The sequence below is a fragment of the Heteronotia binoei genome, chromosome 8 (genome assembly GCF_032191835.1).
Source record: "Heteronotia binoei isolate CCM8104 ecotype False Entrance Well chromosome 8, APGP_CSIRO_Hbin_v1, whole genome shotgun sequence".
NCBI classification, from domain to species: domain Eukaryota; kingdom Metazoa; phylum Chordata; class Lepidosauria; order Squamata; family Gekkonidae; genus Heteronotia; species Heteronotia binoei.
This window is the reverse complement of record NC_083230.1, coordinates 21,262,321-21,283,132: the sequence shown is the minus strand read 5'-3', so window position 1 is coordinate 21,283,132 and position 20,812 is coordinate 21,262,321. Positions and strand designations below refer to the sequence as shown.

General features: G+C 41.4%; 1 protein-coding gene across 1 annotated transcript in view; it reads left to right on the top strand.

Moving 5' to 3' along the window:
• PLXNB2 (plexin B2) overlaps window positions 1-20,812 on the top strand; it is a 171,113-nt gene that overhangs the window by 121,093 nt on the left and 29,208 nt on the right. The window contains exons 23-28 of the mRNA XM_060244805.1: window positions 3,164-3,345; window positions 4,841-4,907; window positions 5,226-5,372; window positions 9,091-9,247; window positions 10,017-10,117; window positions 10,864-10,948. Coding sequence (XP_060100788.1) covers window positions 3,164-3,345; window positions 4,841-4,907; window positions 5,226-5,372; window positions 9,091-9,247; window positions 10,017-10,117; window positions 10,864-10,948 — 739 coding nt within the window. The remainder of the gene's footprint in view (window positions 1-3,163; window positions 3,346-4,840; window positions 4,908-5,225; window positions 5,373-9,090; window positions 9,248-10,016; window positions 10,118-10,863; window positions 10,949-20,812) is intronic.

The window sequence follows — 20,812 nt, the reverse complement described above, 5'->3', positions numbered from 1 at the left end:
TACATTCCAATCAGACAGGATTTATGCCGGGTAGGCTGCTGGCAGATAACACCAGGCCAATGACTGATATATTACAATATTGTGAGTATATTCCCAAAGAGGTAGTCATTTTGAGCCTGGATATGTCAAAAGTATTTGACTCAGTGGAGGAAAATTATTTCTTCTCCTTATTTAGGCATATGGATTTTTGCTCTGCTTTTCTCAGGACCCTTACCACGATAAATGTAGACTCACAAACTCAAATAAAGACTTTGGAGGCCCATTCTTCCTTCTTTCAGATTAGTCAAGGCAGTAGACAAGGATGTCCTCTCAGCCCTCTCATATCTGCGTTAGCCCTGGAACCTCTCACAATTGTAATATGTATAGGTGTATATTTGTTGTTAGCCGCCCTGAGCCTGCCTAGGCGGGGAGGGCGGGATATAAATAAAATTTATTATTATTATTATTATTATTATTATTATTATTATTATTATTATTATTATTATTATTATTATTATTATCCACAAAGGTAAACATATACATAAGGTTTCATTATATGCAGATGATTTACTCCTATATTTGTTTTTTCCTCAACGATTGGTGGCTGCCTCAGTTGCCATTTTGGCAGCTTTTTGGCTGTGTTTCAGGGCTTATAGCTAACTTTAAAAAACTGAAACGTTTCCTCATAAATTTACATTATGAACTAAACAACCACTCAAAGATCATTTTAAACATAAATAGGTTACAAACACTGCAATCCTAAGAGCACTTTCCTGGGAGTAAGCCCCACTGAATAGACCTTAGTAGAATTCAGAGTAGACCTTCTTAGGATTGCTCTCAAAATCTCTGAAGTATTTAGGTATTTATATCCCCAAGCATTCAACAAAATTAGAAGCAGAGAATTTTGATAAGATTTATAACCAAATAGTAGAAGATCTAACAATATGGAATCAAACCTCGTTATTGTTAGAAAAAATTTCCATGGTTAAATCATGTTTTGCCAAGACTGCTTTTTTATTTTGGCACTACTGATCCCATTAAAAGACTCAAAACTTGGCAGACCTTAATCAATTCCTTTGTTTAGAACTGGAAAAAAAACAGAGTGAGGCATTTGACAAGGTGCCGAACCTCTAAGGAAGGAGGTATGGGAGTCCCAGATGTTAAAAGATATTATTTCTTCTTTGGTCCGAGCTTCTTACAAAATGCCAGATACCAGGTGGGCAGATATGGGATCCCAATATACATTCTCTCTCTTGATGTCAGAGACGATGTGGGCACAACCGAGATTTAGAGCTCCAGACACAAAAGAAGATCCAGTTCTGTGTAACATGCTTTGTGTCTGGAATAAAGGTAAAGGTAGTCCCCTGTGAAAGCACCAGTCGTTTTTAACTCTGGGGTGACATTGCTTTCACAACGTTTTCACGGCAGACTTTTTACGGGATGGTTTGCCATTGCCTTCCCTGTCTGGAATAGACGTAGAAAAAAATTAGCACACTCAATTTCACCAATTTCTATGCTTGTCCACCAGGAGTGGTTCAGTCCAGGTTTTCTAATAGATGAATTTCAAAGCTGGAGAGAAGGTATGTTTAGCCTCACCTTCTGGCTTTATTCAGATGGTATTATTAAGAAGGAAAATGCAGAACAACTCAGTAGTCAGAAGATTCCCTGGCTAACATATTTTCAGTTGCATTCCTTTATACAAACCACCCCGTAAAAAGTCTGCTGTGAAAACGTCATGATGTGACATCACCCCAGAATCAGAAACGACTGGTGCTTGCACAGGGGACTACCTTTACCTTTTTATACATGACTTGATGATTAAAGGTAATTTTAATAGGCCTTTAACTCCTTTCGAAACTTAAGTATCTCTTCAAAACTGGGCATTTGATTTCTTCTATCTATAAGCTACTGGTTTTGAATTAAAGTAGGGCCTTTTTAACTTATCAAGATATTAGAGGCAGGATGGAAACGGATCTAGGCCTTGCCAGCCAACACCTCTCTTATAACCAATATCCTAGTGCAGTTTTTTAAGTTGTCGCACTGATATATCACGCCACATAAACTACAATTAATATCAAAGACCTATGATCCTTATTGTTGGAAAAAAATGTGGCAATATAGGCACAGCATATCACCTATGGTGGGAATGCCCAGTTATACAAAAAAATTTGAAACAAGTTCACTCCTGAATCTGTGTTCATAGAATTCCCCTACTCTCCCAATTTTTTGTTACTTGATCATTGGGCAGATGTATGCATCCAACACACATCCAAAATACTGATATCTAATCTATTAGCAGCTCCCAAGTTATTAGGGTTTGTAGAATCTTTCGGGCTCAAGTGCCGTGTTCTACTGGAGAAAGTTTTCCTTCCAGACGTTTCATTCTCAGCTGCGGAGAGCATCCTCAGTGGCGTTGCAGCCACTGTGGCGTTGAGGATGGCAGTGGCGTTGAGGATGTTCTCCGCAGCTGAGAACGAAACGTCTGGAAGGAAAACTTTCTCCAGTAGAACACGGCACTTGAGCCCGAAAGATTCTACAAACCCTAATGATGTTACCAGCCGTGAAAACCTGAAATCTTTGATAGCTCCCAAGTTAGTACCTGGAATCGACCATGTCCCCCTTCTTTAAATTTATGGTATATTAAGCTATGATAAAAAATTTTAATGAGTAGAATAATGGACAATCCATTTTTTTTCTGTAGTTTCTGGTATAATGACCAATTTAGATCATCTGGAGCTATGGTCACCAGTTTTGACTCTCCTATCCAATAAAGGAGTACTTCCAATAGATGTCCGACATTGTATATGGTTGAGGTTCTAAGATACAGGACCTCGTGTTCTTGGATTTACTTGATAGATGGCACTGGGTGTATGTTTTCCAGTGTTGAATATTAGACTTCTCTGTATGTAAATAACTTTTTTCTTTCTATTGCAATCTATATTTGGACTGCAGCTATGGTGTTATTTGCTGTGTATCTATTTTTTTCTTAATAAAAAAATTGGGAAAAACCAGGCTAGTTAATACTTGATTTTATTTGGCCAGGTTTTTTTTTAATGTGATCAGTAGAGCAGGGTGTGTTTTGCCTTGACCTTGTGTGCTTCTGAGGAATTTTGTATTCAGAATTAACAAAATTCTTCTGCAGTTGGTGGTGCCGCAATCATTTATCTGTTTGCTTTGGTTTTAGTTCATTCACACACTGGAAAAGCAAAGGGAATTCTCAGCCCGTGCAAAAGTGTATTTTGCATCACTGTTGACTGTAGCTTTGCATGGGAAATTAGAGTACTATACTGACATCATGAGGACGTTATTCTTGGAGCTGATGGAGCAGTACGTGGTGGCCAAAAACCCTAAGCTGATGCTCAGAAGGTAGGACTGACTTTTCCAGTAGTCCAGAAGTAGTGGAAGTTTCCTTCTTTCCATTGAAGTCAATGCTAAAACTCCCCTTATTTTTAACAGACAGATTACACCTGTTAATAATTGTTGGAGTGGGGAAGGAGAAATTCAACTTCATATCATCTACATATAGATAGTCCAGAAGTAGTGGAAGTTTCCTTCTTTCCATTGAAGTAAATGCTAAAACTCCCCTTATTTTTAACAGACAGATTACACCTGTTAATAATTGTTGGAGTGGGGAAGGAGGAATTCAACTTCATATCATCTACATATAGAGTGTTTTTAGATGCATTTAAATGGTCTATGTATATGTCCTTTTTTGGGTGTTGATGCGTTGGTATGTTTGTGGAAGAACACCTCATTTCGTTGCTCTCATTTTCTTTTTTTGAGAACAATGACAATAAATTTATCTATCTATCTATCTATCTATCTATCTATCTATCTATCTATCTATCTATCTATCTATCTATCTAGAGATTCATGATAGAATGAGAATTTGTTTTAGAACTTTGGTCAAAATGGAATAATTGAGCATTTATCAAAATGTCATATTATGCAGTCTTTGAAGTAGATCCTACCCCTGTCCTCCCAATCCAGTGAGCACAGTTGGACGCCTTCCTCTAGCCTACAGAGCCTTCCTCCAAGTTAAGATGCTCTTCTTCCAACAGAAGATTCCCTGAACCTGGAGGAAGGCTCCCTAGAGGATTGTTGGGCCCACTTCTTTGTCTTCCAGATATCATTCTCAGTATTCACCTACTCAACATTTGTAATTTTCAACATTCATTTGATGTGAATGGGCGACTTATCTTTGCAGTTGCTTTGATTAATTTTTTTTTTCTGGCTTGGTATTGATCTTATTCTAAGTAGTACCAGAGAAATGATTTATTTTGATTTTTGAATGCACGTTACTCTTGTTTCCTAATAATTGAAGTATTGTATTCTTCTGCCCTTCATCATGTAAATCAGACTCAATAGATTCAAGAACGTAGCATTCAAAGTCAGTCTCTATATTCTCCTAATACTTAAAGCAGAAAAACTCTTTTGTTACTAGTAGTGAGATCAGTATAACTAAAGATGTTTTTTAAGGGAAGGGTAAATTAATTGGCATGCCATAAATGCTACAAAGTGAATTCTCAGTCCAAATGGACCGTTATTGCTGGGGAGGGGGTTATCTGAGAGGCTCAGTGAAAAGCAAGCACAATTACTATGTTCTCTGTGCAGTACAGCTTTAAGATTTCCCAACAGTGGTTGTTTGTATGTCACATCATAGAAAAATTATTGCCACACTGTGGTTACATTAAGTCACCTAAAATGAGCATCATGGTGTCATTAGGATCTGTTTTTCATCTAGCAAAAATTGTATGTGTGGAGTAAGTAGGGCATTTAAATACTGGTAGTTATTTTAGGTGTTCCTACCATGCAGACTCAGAATCATTGTTAACATTGGCTGTGTGTTCATTTATTTTAGATCAGAAACTGTTGTGGAAAGGATGCTTTCTAACTGGATGTCCATTTGTCTGTATCAGTATCTTAAGGTAAAAGGTGAAATGCATTCATATAATCCACACTGTTTTGTAATATTTAGAAGTCCAGTTCGTATTTTGTTATAGTTCCAAGTTACCAAAATATGGAGAAGTTCTGGACCAGCTTTTACTTAAAGCTTGGAGTAAACTGGCCAGGCAAGCTACTATGAAGAATTCTGTGGTTCTTTCTTTGTTCACTGTGAATAATGTTATGCTATGTGTCCTTAAGAGGACCCTCTGCATCTTTGTGATTGATCGCATCATCTTACATGTTTCTTTCGAAATGTAGTCAGTACAATTTACGCAGCGTTCCATTACTAATGTCAACAGGACAGTGCTGGAGAACCTCTTTATAAGTTGTTCAAAGCTATCAAGCATCAAGTGGAAAAAGGTCCTGTGGATGCTGTGCAAATGAAAGCCAAATACACACTGAATGACACTGGTTTATTGGGAGATGACGTAGAATATTCACAACTGGTAAGGAGCTCTTCTCACAGTACATAGGAGGGTCTCAGTGTCTCTTTCTGGATCCGTATCAATCATACTGAATGTTTATATGTCCAGAGGTGTAGTTGTATAAGTCTGTGGGGTGGAACCTGATGTGCAAGATGGAATTGTGGGGTGAAACCTTATGTGCAATATGCCAGCATGCTGATAGCACTTCCAGTAAAAATGGGAAGTGCCATATTTAGATAGTCTGGCATGTAGCATTGAGGGACGGTGGCTCAGTGGTAGAGCATCTGCTTGGGAAGCAGGTTCAATCCCTGGCATCTCCAAAAAAGGGTCCAGGCCAATAGGTGTGAAAAACCTCAGCTTGAGACCCTGGAGAGCCGCTGCCAGTCTGAGAAGACAATACTGACTTTGATGGACCAAGGGTCTGATTCAGTATAAGGCAACTTCATATGTTCATATGTACAAAAGCTCTATTGTTTTACCGTTCAGTTTTTGTAAAATGCTAAAGCATCCTCATGTCACTTCTGTTTTTTTTTACAGGAAGTGATATAAGCTCACTAGTACAATGCCAGCACATACTCCTTCCACCCCTTATTTCTACCTGTCAATGCCTGATGCATTGGTAGGCAATAAGTTAGTCCAGTAAAATGCTGAATACAAAAAAAAAAAAAATCAAGCATGAGATTTTGTAGTTAAGAAAAGCTTCTGCATTCTGTTGTTTGTAGCTTAAATTATAAATGCATCTGCCTAATGAATGTAACTCACTTCATGCACTTGATTAAGTGAGCTTTGACTCATGAGAGCTCATGCTGGTATGAATATTGCTAGTCTTTAAGGTTTCTGGGCTCTTTTTTTAATTGAATATGTAGTATATACACTCTTCCTTTTCCCCCATTTAGTGGTTTTAACAAACATATGAGTGATCAGGATATTCATATGTTATGATACACATTGGCTTTATCTTTACATTCAGTTATTTTAACCAAGCTTTGTTCCAGTTTATAATTCGTGTTTGTAGGCACTGATCTGTTGTCCTTGGGTGCTAATCTTCTTTCCTTTTGCTCTTTAGCTGTTCTGCTTTTGTCTTGTATGGGGATTCCCAAAGTCTGTTGCAAATGTACACGTTTGATCTTTACTGTGTCACATGGTTAATGGTTTTCAATGAGGTATCTTCAGGGGGACAATGAATGGACATCAAGCACAAAGAGCTGCTGTTGTTTCATATCTGTAGGCACAGTGAACAGGCATCCAGGTCTGCATTGAATTCACAGACTGATCATTCACACATCCTTGGTCAGATGTGAGCTACTGAATCTGGTAGATACCTCTAGTCTCTCAGGAGTAAGTAACAAGAATGGTTTATTAGGGGAGGTTTCTGAACAGTTATTAGCCATACTGCTGTAATTAAGCTTCCATGTTAATTGGCAGTAAAGCTGAAGTATCAGATTCTAGGAACAGAATAGAGGCATCAGTTAGTATTTGAATGCTAGCCTAATGGTGTTGATTTCATCCACTAGAAAGCCAGTGTGGTACGGTTAGAGTGTTGGAAAAGGATTAGGGATGGTTAAAAGCACATCTAATATATTTTTGGGAAATAGTTGGTGAGAGAGAGTGAGGAGCTGGTAGGGCTACAGACAGCTTGCAGCTGGCCATATCTAGACAACTTTGAGAGCAAAAGGGAGGAATAAATTTAATTTAAAATGTGTGCGTTAACTATAGACTGTGATAAAAAGAAATTTGTGATTAGGCATTCTGTAATTCATCCTCTTTGTGTGTATGGATATATAGGATTCCTTTGTTTGACTGGCTGTTTTCATCCTGTGGTAACCAATAAGTGTTCTGCACAAGCTGTCTTCTAGTGAAAGGGGACCCCTGAATAAGTAATGAATACCCCTATAATAACGAATGAAAGCATGCTTCTGCCTTCAAAAAGAGGGTGTCTGTTGCAATGTTCGTTAGAAGCACAGACAGCCTTCAGTGGGTGTGTGTTCACAGATGTGTATTAGGATAACACAAAGGGGCCTCATTGAGAAGCTTCTTGCTGGAACTGATAAAGCAAGGAGACAGGAAGTATGGAAAAGTACTAGAAGGAGTTGCAAGAGGGTGGGGAATGTTGAATCAGATAAAGTTGTGAGCCTGCCTGCTAAGCTTGCTTTGTGCTTAAAAAGACGGTCTGAGGATCGGGGGGGGGGGGTGTCAGTATTTTGGAGCTATGCTGCTCAACTGGACCCTGCTTTTGGTACCAGAAGTAAACAAAACCTCGCTTCATACCAGTAATGTGTGCAGCTCCGTTATTTTCCTGCTACACTAGCTCCTCTGCTTCCATCCCAGCTCTCACCCGAACTTCTGTGCTGCTAAATCCCAAAGAATCAGTAATGTGTATCCAACAGCAGATTCCAGTAAAATCAGCTCATATATATTCCTTGTGTCATGAGAGAACGAATTATTAGAACTGTGTGCTTTCCCAGTCTGAGAACACATGAGAAGCCCATTTGGGCAAAGGTAATTGTTAGCATTAATCTATAACACCCATTTCAGCTGAGTGCGCAGAAATGCTGCCTGTGTTGCCTGAATGGTATGGTGGTGTGATGACCAGCAGCGCACTCTTATTGGACATTTGTGACTCTGACCTCCATCTTTGAGATCGTCTGTAGATTAGTTCAGTCTAACCAGAATGCTAAATATAGGGGGTGCTCTGTTGCACAGTTAAAGCATAAAAATGATTGGGAGGGCCATGTGTATGTATAAGATCAAAGGAGTAAATTAAATTAATCGCCGTTTTTTAACTTCATGTGATACATCTGTAATCCTGGTCTTTTCCTTTTGGCTGTCATACCTCCCTGCATCCTGAACCTGATCATCCAGGGTGCCTGATCTTGTCAGACCCTGGAAGCTAAGTGGGGTCAGCTCTAATTAGTACTTGGATGGGAGACCACCAAGGAAGTCCAGAGTTGCTAAGCAGAGGCAGGCAATGGTAAACCACCTCTGGACATCTATATGAACATATGAAGCTGCGTTATACTGAATCAGACCCTCGGTCCATCAAAGTCAGTATTGTCTTCTCAGAGATGAGAAGACATCTCATCTCAGTCAGTATTGTCTTCTCGTCAGTATTGTCTTCTCAGAGATGAGAAGACATCTCATCTCAGAAGAATAGTCATCAAGAGATGACTATTGTCATCTCTTGCCTTGGAAACCCTGTGGGGTCACCAGAAGTCAGCTGCAACTTGACAAAAAAAAATTGTACCACAGCAGCAGACTGAAGCTCTTCCAAGAAGTGCTTTCACTACTGCATTTTTGTCGCAGTAGTAAATAATACAGTGATCTTTCAACTCTTTGGGTACATTGTTAATTGATTAACCTTAAAAGGCACAGATGGTTGATAGTCCAATTATTTTGATCACTTGCCTCTTTTTAAAGCCAGCTTTTAATAAGTCCCCAAGATCCAACACTCATGGCACAGAAATAGGTTTAAGAAGAAAAGCTATTGAATGCCCTTTTCTGTATCCTTATGATAAGGTCTGGAATCCAAAATAGCTATTTCAGTTAACAATGAAGATCTCTTTATATGATCCATAGCTCTGTCAAAAGCCTGTAATGAGGTGTGGCAATGAGAACACGAAATGAATTGTTGGGCCTGCCTAGATTTCAATCATTGCGAATAAAAGAAAGCTCTTGCATAAATACCACATTCGTTTTTCTCGTCCCGTTTTTAATAACCATAAAATCTTTCCCCTTCCAGACTGTGAATGTGATTGTCCAAGATGAAGGCACAGAGTCTGTGCCTGTAAAAGTGCTAAACTGTGATACTATTTCTCAAGTAAAGGAGAAGATAATAGACCAAGTCTACCGGAATTTACCTTATTCACAATGGCCAAAGCCTGACAGCGTAGTTCTTGGTAGGTGCCTGCTTTCGTTGTTTTCTTAACAGTATTTAATAAATGCATTGATCCCCAAGAGAATACTAAGCAAGATAAACGGATTCCGTAAGGATGCTCTATACCAGATGTCTGAAGCCAATGACTGTACAACCATTGCAGAACCAAATATGACACTTAAAAAACCCGAATTAAGGTATTTTTAAGGGGAGGGTGGGGTGCTAGGAAAATCAGTATGCCAAGAGAATGGCAGGTGAAGGATTTGATGGAATTAAAGGGTTTTTTAGAGATGCTTTACAGAAAGGAAATGATAGAAGAGAACAGTTGCCAATAACCCGTGCAAACCATGCACAGATTTATGCCAGTGAACTGAAGCAATTGTTCAGGTGCTCCTGTGTATTTTTATGACTTATTTTGTCATTATTTTTTTAAAAAAACATCCAATAGTTTTGAGATTTAAATAGGTGCTTTTAAGGGGAATTATTCAAAAATGCTGCACGATGTTTCCTCTGCAAATCTGGATCCATCGCGAAACTTTTCATTTGCTGGTCGCTTCATGAGTCACTGCTGAAGGTTTGGGGTGTTTTTTAAGTATTTTGAAGCAATTATTGTTCAGAAGACAGAATGTTTTGCTTTTTTAAAGCAATAGCAGCTTGGGGTGAGAGAAACAGATGTTGCAGAAAGCAGGATTCTTGAGTGGTTTGCTAAACGGAAACTCATTTGTGGTGCATACTGTTTTCTTAGTTTCACATGAATCAAGTGTATGTTTCTTCTTGTAATTGCTTTTCAGAATGGCGTCCAGGTTCTACCGCACAGACACTCTCAGACTTGGACTTAACATCCCAAAGAGATGGCAGGTGGAAACGTATCAATACCCTGATGCACTATAATGTAAGGAAGAAGTTTGGAGCATTTGTTAATATCCTTTAATTATTTTTCAGTAACACCCACCATTCGTTAAAATCTTTTTGGATTGGGCAGTGGATGTTCCTTTTTCTAACAAGTATTTGAGTTGATCTCCTTTTTGTTGCCTTTTAAAGGCTGATTTGGAGACCTAAAAAGCTCCAAAGTTATATTGACATTTGCTGCAGAAGGCCCATTGTAGAGTGAGGAAAGCAAGCTACAGCCTCTGTGGAACCCAAAGAATATTCTTTGCTCAGGATAGTCTGACTGTCAACTGTGCCTGAGACAAGTTGTGCTTCTAGGGACATTTTAAAGCTTGAAGAATGCAAGGCATCCTCTCTAGTTTTTAGTGAGCAACAAATGCCTTTATACTTCCAGGAATTTTGAAGGCTTGAATATTGAGTTGGCTGATTAAAAAAAAAAACTTTCAATACTCAGTAGTGCCAATTAGAAGCTCTGAACAGATATAGCCATCCCTCTTTGCTTCAAAGGGGGTACAGCTCCATGTGCACATAGGAAATCGTATTTGGAGCAGCCTCTCCACTGAAACGGATGGGTAGCATTTTCATGTATGGGAGCTCCATGAGCATGTCTGAATGAACAGTTTAGTAACCCGTAGGGAAAGGAGGGTTTTTACACTGCATGTGCTGCTGCTTCCAGAAAACAAAGCGTCATAGAAGCAAGAGATATATTTCTGTTTCTCCAAACAAGCTTTCCTTTGTGCTTTCTTGAAGGTACGGGATGGGGCTACTCTCATCTTGTCTAAAATGGGGGTTTCACAACAGCCAGAGGATCACCAGCAAGACATGCCAGAAGAAAGTAAGTACTACATATGGTTCCAGTTTAAGGTAACAAAAATAAAGGTACCAACAATGCATCACCAATGGGTAACCAGATCGTTGTTGTGCTATCGTGCAAAGGATGCTGTGGACAAGCGTCATCAAAGATGAGGAGCCCAAATGCTGCCCGAATAAGATTTGGCCTGATTTTTTTCCCCTGTGACTGTGACCTTGCTGAGGAGCATGAATGTCACCTGAATACACTCAGATTTGGGCCTGATTTGTTCCTTGTGACTGTGACCTTGTTGATCTCTGCTGATGCTAACTTGGTGGGCTTCTCTATTCTTGAAGGCCTTTAATGCCTAATTGAAACAAAGATTGCCGTTCCCTGCACTGGAAGCCATCCATTTCTTAGGCAATACGGTGTCCAGACATAGTTTCCAATATAGCCACGCTGCATTCCAGATTCCAACTGATATTGAGGTTTTTGCAGCTAAAGCGATTGTCAGCATTTAGGATGACGTTACTTGAGTGGTTTCATTTGAGGCTGTTTGGGGTGGGGGGATCAACATTGCCAAAAGGATAGTTGCTAAAAGCCAAATCCCATTACCTGAAGAACCATACTTTAAAAATGATTCTTGATAGTTTACTTAAACTTCCCTATTGTTCCAACCATGCCCATACTTAGAGAGTTATTGTAATAAAGGGAGAATCATCTTTGGAGGGAGAGCAGGCTAAAAATAAGAGACGGTGTGAGACTCTGTTTCGTAGATGATTAAAACAGTTCCAGCCTTGTAAACTACAGCTGTCAGAAATGTGCATGCTGTGCTATTTTCCTGCTTTTTTTCTTCTCAGCCTCCATATAGATCATGAGGGTTTTTGAAGTACTGTTACACTAGTTTCTAGGTAGGGTGCATTGGGGGGGGGGAGTTTACCAATAAAATATCCTTTATAAGAACCTTGTTTTTCTAACCTTAGATCTCATTTATTAAGATGCTGCCATTTTTAACAAACCAGCATAGAGAACTGTTGACAACGTGTTTTTCTGACACAACAGAAACAGAAAACAGGCAACTCAGAGCTGTTTTGCCTTCGTTTTGAGCATCTTATTGAGGGTCAGGTTGTTGCAGCCATTGCTTTATCCTTTTCAGTTTTACCAAGCCTGGCATAGAATTAATATGGGGAGACAATATAGCCACACTGCAATATTAATCCTGAACCACAGACATCACTCCAAACCAATGGGTTATACTTATTACCAGGGATTTCTTTTTGTAGTAGAAACTCCTTTGCATATTAGGCCACACATCCCTGATGTAGCCAGTCCTCCAAGAGCTTACAGTGGGCCATGTAAGCTCTTGGGGGATTGGCTATATCAGGGGTGTGTGGCCTAATATGCAAAGGAGCTCCTGTTAAAAAAAAAAGCGCCCTGCTTATTACAAGAACAAAATCAGGGCCCTATGAATGGCATATATGCTGAGAGCAGTGTGGAGTAACAAAAGCAATCTAACTGGCCTTCAAGCTGGCAATTTCTGCAGCTTTCCAGCCAACCCAATGGCCTTTTTCCTGCCACAAAGGAAATGGTTTGCAGGGGGATTCTGGAACAGCAATGTTTCATCCTTGATTCTTTTTTTCATTAGTATTTAGGTCTTTTAAAATTATCCAATGCCAGCTTGTTTACTTGGAAAACTATAAAATGTTAGAGAGTCAGGGCATATTTGTTGTTGGAATATGTTTTGTTTTGTTCAAATTATTTTATTTGAATCTAGGCAGTTTAAGAAATTGGTTTCCATTAATAATTTACATCTTATTCCAGAAAAACCAAAAAGAAAATGAACGATGCGCAATGGTACAGCTTTCCAAAGGGATGCTGGTTGATTATAGGTCTAAGTGCAGTAATATTTCACGTTTTGGCTTTGTTTGCTGGAATGAATGGGAGTTGTAGAAGAGTTTTGCTTCCTTTCAGTGGGACTTTGTGAGAGAGAATTAATTTGATCCCATAGTTTTGTATCCCAGCTAAGAAGTTATTAACAGAATTTCTCATTCACACCAAGTTATCTATCTCTTTGTCTGATTACAGTGCTGGTGATAATACTAGTAAGTATTCATGCTGTATTCTAAAGTGCTTCACATACATTCCTTATTTATGAGTTTATTTACTTCAAAATGTGTATGCACTTTTGCATGGTTCGTTGCATGACATCTATTAAAATAGCTCTATAAAGCAAATCTGGCAAACCCCCGAACTTGGCAAAAATAGTAAAATGATGGTGCTGAGTCCACTATTCAAAAGCACTGCAATATAATTTGGTTTTACAAACACTGCAAAATGACTATGAGTGGGAATAGACATAGTGATAAAAGAAGGAGGCTGAGATATGGAGAAGCTCGGCCCCCTTCTCGTCTGTATCTCATCCCAATGGTAGCAGGTAGTGGGGCCAGGTCGAAATACTCGCCTCCGTCATTGGTGTTATGTAATGCCAGCCAGGTCCTCAAGACCTCAGTCTTGAGGTCTTAAGACTGAAGTCTTATGGACCAGCCAGGTCCATAAGACCTCAATCCTGCGAGACTTTCTGCTTGAGCAGGATATGGACCTGGCTTGCATGACTGAGACCTGGGTGTGTGACGGGAGACAGTAGCTCTCCCAGGTGGTTCCCCCAGGATACTCAGTCTTTCACCAACCACGAACTAGCGGGGGGAGGTGTGGCTCTATTCATACGGGAGGCTTACTCCTTTTGATTGCTCCCGTCACCAAAGATCAATGGCATTGAATGTGTCAGTTTGGTGTGGGATGTTGGGGAGGGTTTGGCGATATGGCTGGTGTACCGTCCGCCTAACACACCAGCCAGCACCTTACCGTCCTTGATGGAGGCCATAGCAGGCTGGGCATTGGAACACCCAAGGCTTTTGATCCTGGGTGGTTTCAGTGTCCAAGCAGATGACACGACCTCCAATCACGCGGCGGATCTAGTGTCATCCATGGCGACACTGGGACTCTCCCAATTTGTTACAACGCCCACCTACCAGGCGGGACACATGCTGGATTTGATCTTTGCAATGGGAATTATAGTGAACCGGGTTACTGTGGAAGCAGTGCCATGGTCGGACCACTATGCCCTAAAGGCTCATATGGATGTCCCACCTCAAACCCGTTTAGGCGATGAGCGTATTTTGGCTCGCCCGGAGAGCTTGATGGACCCAGAGCGGTTTCAGATGGCTCTTTGGGATCCCTGCCCCCCTGGCAATTCTCTAGATGAGCTAGTTGAGTCTTGGCATGGCTGACTCTTCAGGGTCATCACTGAGATTGCACCATGGCGCCCTCTGCACCCCTGTTCTAAGCTAGCGGCATGGTATACCCCGGAATTGTGGCAGCTGAAATGAGGGCTCAGACAGCTAGGGAGGCAGTGGTGACAGACTTGAGACGAAGCTACAAGAACATCTTATAGAGAGTTTATGAGGTCCTATGAGGTGGCAGTCAAAGAAAGCTTACTTTGCGGCCAAGATTGCATCTGCAACTTTGCGCCTGGCACAGTTGTTTAGTATAATTCGGACGCTTACAACACTGCTGCAAGGCAAGCCAAATTTTTGGGGAATTGGATATTAGCTGTATGGCTTTTGTGAATTTTTTCACAAACAAGATCTTGTCGCTCCGCTACGACCTGCCCGCCACAGTTGAAACAGTATGCAAACTCGAGGCTCCATGCCTGTCTTCCGGACCACCTTTGGATTGTTTTAAATCACTCAGTCTGGAGGAAGTTGGCAGAATCCTCTCTACTGTGCACCCAATAACGTGATCTGGACCCTTGCCCATCCTGGCTTATTAAAGCTTGCCAGGGAGAGTTCCGATATCCTGTATGGGATAGGATCAGCAGCATCTGGATCAAGGCGACTCGGAGGTACTGATGTTGTTAAACCTATTGGCTGCATTCAATTCGGTCAACCATCAGCTAGTGACCCACCACCTTGCCGACGCAGGAATCAAGGGGTTAACCTTACAGTGGCTCTCCTGTTAACTTTGTGGTCGGGGACAAAGGGTATCAATTGGGGGAGAATCGTCTCAGAAACACATCCTTAATTGTAGTGTTCCTCAGGGGGCGGTTCTATCCCCAATGCTGTTTAACATCTATATGCGACCCCTTGCCCAGATTGCCCGGACGTATGGGCTGGGTTGCCACCAGTATGCTGATGACACCCTGCTCTATCTACTGATGGGCAGCCGATCTGACGATGTCCCAGTAAACCTGGACTAAGCACTGCAAGCTGTGGCTGAATGGCTTAAACTGAGCCGACTGAAGCTGAATCCGACAAAGACAGAGGTCCTTTGCCTGAGTCGCGGTGGTCTGGGTTGGGGAACACCCCTACCAATTTTTGACGGTGCACCACTGACAACGGCGCACAAGGTCAGAAGCTTGGGGGTGCTACTGGCGTCTTCCTTGACAATGGAGGCCCAGATAGCAGCAACTGTGAAATCTGCCTTTTTTCATCTTAGGCAGGTGAAACAGTTGGCTCCTTTCCTTGACTGAAGCAACCTGGCAACGGTGATCCATACAATGGTCACCTCGAGATTGGACTACTGTAATGCCCTCTACATGGGGCTGCCCTTGTCACAAACCCGGAAACTACAGCTAGTGCAGAACATGGCAGCCAGGCTGTTATTGGGGCTGCCCATGTGGGAGCACATACAGCCGACACTGCAAGAACTACACTGGCTGCCAATAGTATACCGGATTTGCTACAAGGTGCTGGTTGTCACCTTTAAAGCCCTTTACGGCCAAGGACCTGCCTACCTGAGGGACCGTCTGTCTCCACATATTCCCCAGAGGGTACTAAGATCGGGAACTCAACATCTTTTAGTAATCCCCGGGCCAAGAGAGGCGAGACTGACGACTACCAGGGATCGCACCTTCTCTGTAGCCGCCCCCTACTGGTGGAACCAGCTGCCAGAACAGATTAGGAATTTGTGCAACCTCGCCCAGTTCCACAAGGCCTGTAAGACTGTACTCTTCCAGCTTGCTTTCAGATGACCTTTGAGATCCATAACAGCAGGAGGAATCCAGGAAATACTGACGTCATTGTAACTGAATAACACCAAAACGTTATTAGCACTAACTGTTTTAAATTGTTGTATTAATTAATTGATTTTAGATACCGATGTGTTAGTCTTTTATTGTTATTGTGACTAATGTTGTAAACTGCCCTGAGCCTACCTTAGCGGAGAGGGCGGGGTATAATTTTAATAGACTTAAACTTAAGAAGGAGATGTTGTGCTTGTTGTTGGGCAGCCCATACGAACCAGCCAGGAAGGCTTGTGTCCTCACTGTTGCTGGTAGATGAACAGATGGCGCTATTTATATTTCAGTTGACATGTGGGTTGGCATAAGATGCTTCTTTCAGTATGTGAGTCTGAGATTTTGAAAGGCTATATGGGTAGGAACATCATGCGAACTGATTCTGGAAGTAGATTGGCAGCCAATCTAAAAAAGTATCGTAAAAAGGTGCCGCTGAGTACCCATACAACAAATAGGTAGTCAATCAATGCTTCCAAAAGCTGTTGTCATGTTGAGTAGTCCAAAGTGGAAGTTACAGAAACATTAATCAGTGTGGAAAGGGGAAGAGAGTGAAAAAAAAGGCATTTTTTGCAACAGCAGCTGTCGGCTTTTTACAACAGTAAGGCTGAATCCCAAAACCTCACTCAGGCTACTTATCTGATTGGAAAGGAAAAGTGGCTCCCATTCAGTAGGTTCATTCCTTCCAGAACATGTAGCATTATGTACAGAACATTAGCATTATGTATGTAGGCCAAAGGGGGGGCCAAGGAATAAAATTTCCGATGGAGAGGCCCCCTCACCGCCACTGCTGCTCTGGCGGCCCCGATCTCCCCACCGATCTGGCACCCCCTGCCCTCCTCCCCCGTGCCTCCACCCACCCACCCAGTGAAGCGCCAACTCCTGGGGCTCTCTCGAGGCTGCCTCCTCCCCCCTCCCCCGCCGATCAGCTGAGAGGCCAGTGAGAGAGTTAATGGAATCAACGGGACAGAATCAATCTGTAGCTGCCATCCACCACTGCATCTAAATCTGGATTCATTCAAGAGCCAGGTCTGAAGCCAGACAAGAGTGAATCAATGAAAGATGCACCACTCCAGTGCCTAAACTTCTTCATTTTGCTCCTCAAAAGGAGAAACTGATCAATAATCGACCAGGTCTTTCTGCTTTAAGTGACTGAGGGAATGCCCTCAAGGAAGGACATGTTAATTATCTAGGCTGGTAACTTTCTCAATTCCCCTAGCAAGATTTAACCAGCCATTATGGGCACGGTTCTAATTTGCCGTTGGTAACCTTCATATCCCCAACCAATCTGTCAGTATCGTGATGCCATGGTGAAGAAACCAAGCAGCTACAACATCAAAAAAAAAATGCTTCTGATACTTTTGGTAAATATTCTGTATCTGAACTTGCCTTTTCAGTTTCACTACGTACAAGTGATATTAAGAAGTATCACAGCATGCTATAGATATTTCTTATTAAGAGCTATAACACATCTGTGAGATAGGTTAGAGTTAAATCTGTATTTCACTGGGGGAGGTGAGACTGAAAGAGCACTTTTCCCATTGCTACCTGGCGAGTGTATAGCTGAGAGAAATGAAATGAGCCAGTGGAAGATCCATGGAAGAACCAACTAATAGGAGCTGCAAGGGGCCATGAATCAGATAATTATCGTGTCATTAGGGAGAGGCTTGTTAAACCACCACGGTACTGTTTCTCTGATTCAGCCCCATCTCCCAGTTATTGTTTGCAGCACAAGAAAAAGCATATAGATATCTCACTATTTGTCCTGTAGAAATACAGAAGCTATGGGCAGAAAAGAGAACAAACTGAATCTGAAAAATCGGCACGGGGGCAAAAGATTTTTTAAAGTCCCCTAGTTCCGCTGTACCAGCTTGATTTGGGGGATGCTTCAGATCTGCAATTAATGTTAAAATAAACATTAACACAGGAAGTCTAGATAGTATCCACTGTCTCATTTAATTACATCCCGAGATAACTTTTAAGAGGTGTTCCCAGCTCGCATTCCTATGCCGCATCAGTTCATTGTAACCATCAAACCGTCTGCGGATGTGATGGCCACGTCTCTTTGCAGACAAAATAAAAATATTCCAGAATTGCATATGATATCGACGAAATACCGGAAACAGAAATTGTTCCGCGTCCTGCATTTCTGCAACATGTGGATTTCATTTCTGTCAAGAATTATTAGGTTTAGGTTTACTGGATTTATATCCCGCCCTCCCTGCTAGAGCAGGCTCAGGGCAGCTGAATTAGAAGCTGCAAGAAGAAGACTGTTTTTAATCATCTAGTATAGTAGACATAATTCTGCTAACATTAAGCTTTTTAAACTCTCATTCACTTCAGTTGGAGAAATCAGCTAAGCATGTGCCAAGAGTAGTAAGAGAAATCTAAAGCTGGGTGGAACGATGAAAGCAAATCAGTCCAACCACTCTGCTGATTTGACATGCATCTATCTAGCGCACAGCTTTCTCAGTTTCCATGGGCTAGCAGTTATGGCAGTTTTCAGTTTTAAAGTTAGGATTATACATTCTTAGTAGTGGTATAGACCAGGGGTGTCAAATGTCTGGCCTGCAGGTCAGAACCGGCCTGCCTAGGGCTTTAATCAGGCCCATGGGGCTCTTTTCTCCCCCCTCCTCCTGTCCTCACCCTTTGAAGTTCCAAGGCTGCCGAAGTTCCCAGCTCCTACTGCCTTGTCTTTTCAGGCTGAAACAGGAAGCAATTCTGGGCTTGCAAAGAAAATGTGGAATGGTCTTTCCATTAAAGTCTCTGTGCCCAGATAGACTGGGCACAGACAGAGACCTTAATGGAGTACTCTATCTGGGCATAAAGACCTTAATGGAAAATGCATTCTGTGTTTTCCTTGCAGCTTGTCTGTGCTGCAATGTATCTTAATGGAGTGGAGCTCAATCTCACTTTTCAGCATTTATATGGCCAGTTGTTCCTTGCTGGAGTTGTGTGACCTTGCAAATAAAGCGTTGATGCTTTGAGCCAGCATGCTCTGTTGAATGGACCTTAGAACTGGTGCCTAGTGAGTACTCTAACCTAGGAACCCTCAGCCAAAGGGGGATATTACACTGAAGAGCCATTGCCAGTCTGAGTAGACCTGAGGGCAGGGGGAGAAGCTTGCAATGCCCAGCCATTTCATGTTTTCCTAAGCCCAGAGTATTTTATATTTTTGGTTTAGATTTTTCGTTTCTGCTGCGATCCTTGTGCTTTTTCTTGATGTTTTCTTTTTAAAATTGCATTGCCAAATCCCACTGTTCCCCCACCTTTCCATTTTAAACAGAACTTTGCAAGAGTTTTAAGCATGTTTGTATTTAAGTAAAAAATAATATATTTAATTGTGTTTCTCTGTATCCTTTATGAAGTTTATATCTCCACTACTTGGCATTACATTTTATGATACAGATGGTCTGGCTCCACGAAGTCCCATTTATGTCAGATCCAGCCCTTGTAACAAATGCGTTTGACGCCCCTGGTTTACCACTTACACATTCTTATATTATTTCCACCCCTCTTTGCTCATATTTATTTATTATTTCACATTTATTTATTAGCATTATGTAGCATTATGTCTGCACAAAGATATTGATGTTAATGGGGATTTTCAGCTTCAGACTCTGATTTAAAGGTAACCGTTGATCTCAGTGCAAGGTAGAATGCTCCAGCATGGCAAAAGGTAGGCAGAATTTGTGTGAGAAAGAGAGATTGTGTGAACCATGTTGCCTACCTCTTATCCATGGGTCTCCCTATAACGGTCCCCAACCTTTTTGGCACCAGGGACCGGTTTTGTGGAAGACAATTTTTCCACAGACGGGGGCAGGGGGGGGGATGGTTTCAGAATGATACAATTGTGCACTTTATGTTTATAAGTTTGGTGTAATGGTTAAGTGTGCAGACTCTTATCCGGCAGAACCAGATTTGATTCCCCACTCCTCCACTTGCAGCTGCTTGAATGGCCTTGGGTCAGCTCTCGTAGGAGTTGTCCTTGAAAGTGTGGCTTCTGGGAGAGCTCTCTCAGCCCCACCCACCTCAGAGGGTGTCTTGTGGGGAAGGAAGGTAAAGGAGATTGTGAGCTGCTCTGAGACTCAGAGTTGGAGTGGAGGGCGGGATATAAGTCCAATGTCATTGTATTATTATTATTATTATTTATTTATTTATTTATTTATTTAAGATTTATACCCCGCCCTTCCCACAAGTAGTATTACTACTACTACTACTACTACTACATTGTAATATATAACGAAATAATTATACACCTCAAGGTCCGGTTGCTAACAGGCCACGGACCGGGGGTTGGGGACCCCTGCTATAAGAGATTGGGATGATATGCAGCTTGTGTTATGTAACAACCAACAAGGTAGATTACCTGGAAAGCCACATAACAATTTCTACTCACTGACCTTTTGAAGCTGTGCCTTGGTGAAATTAAAATAAATTTACTACTTTTATCTGTGTCATGAAATTTTTGATTTGCACGCAAAATAACATTGTAGACATTGTTTTCTTTCTGAACATTTAAGATCATGGAAGTTACAGGAAATTTCAATGTGTTGCTCCCAGTCTATAGTTCAGCTCCCAGTACACAGCTGTTTTGCACTGTTATTCTTTGGCTTGAACTGATATATGTGCACAGTGATTGAGTTATAGTTGTTTTGGGGAGCTTTACATTGAAATTGCAACATATGGCTCTTGTATATTGACCCTCTGCCTGTACAGTGCCTGTAGAAAGTTTCATAGATTGAACATTTTATATTTCAGGTTCAAAACTGTAATTGCTTGCATGCTTACGTTATTGTACTGTGCCTGTTAACACATTGCTCTCAAGCATAAACTTT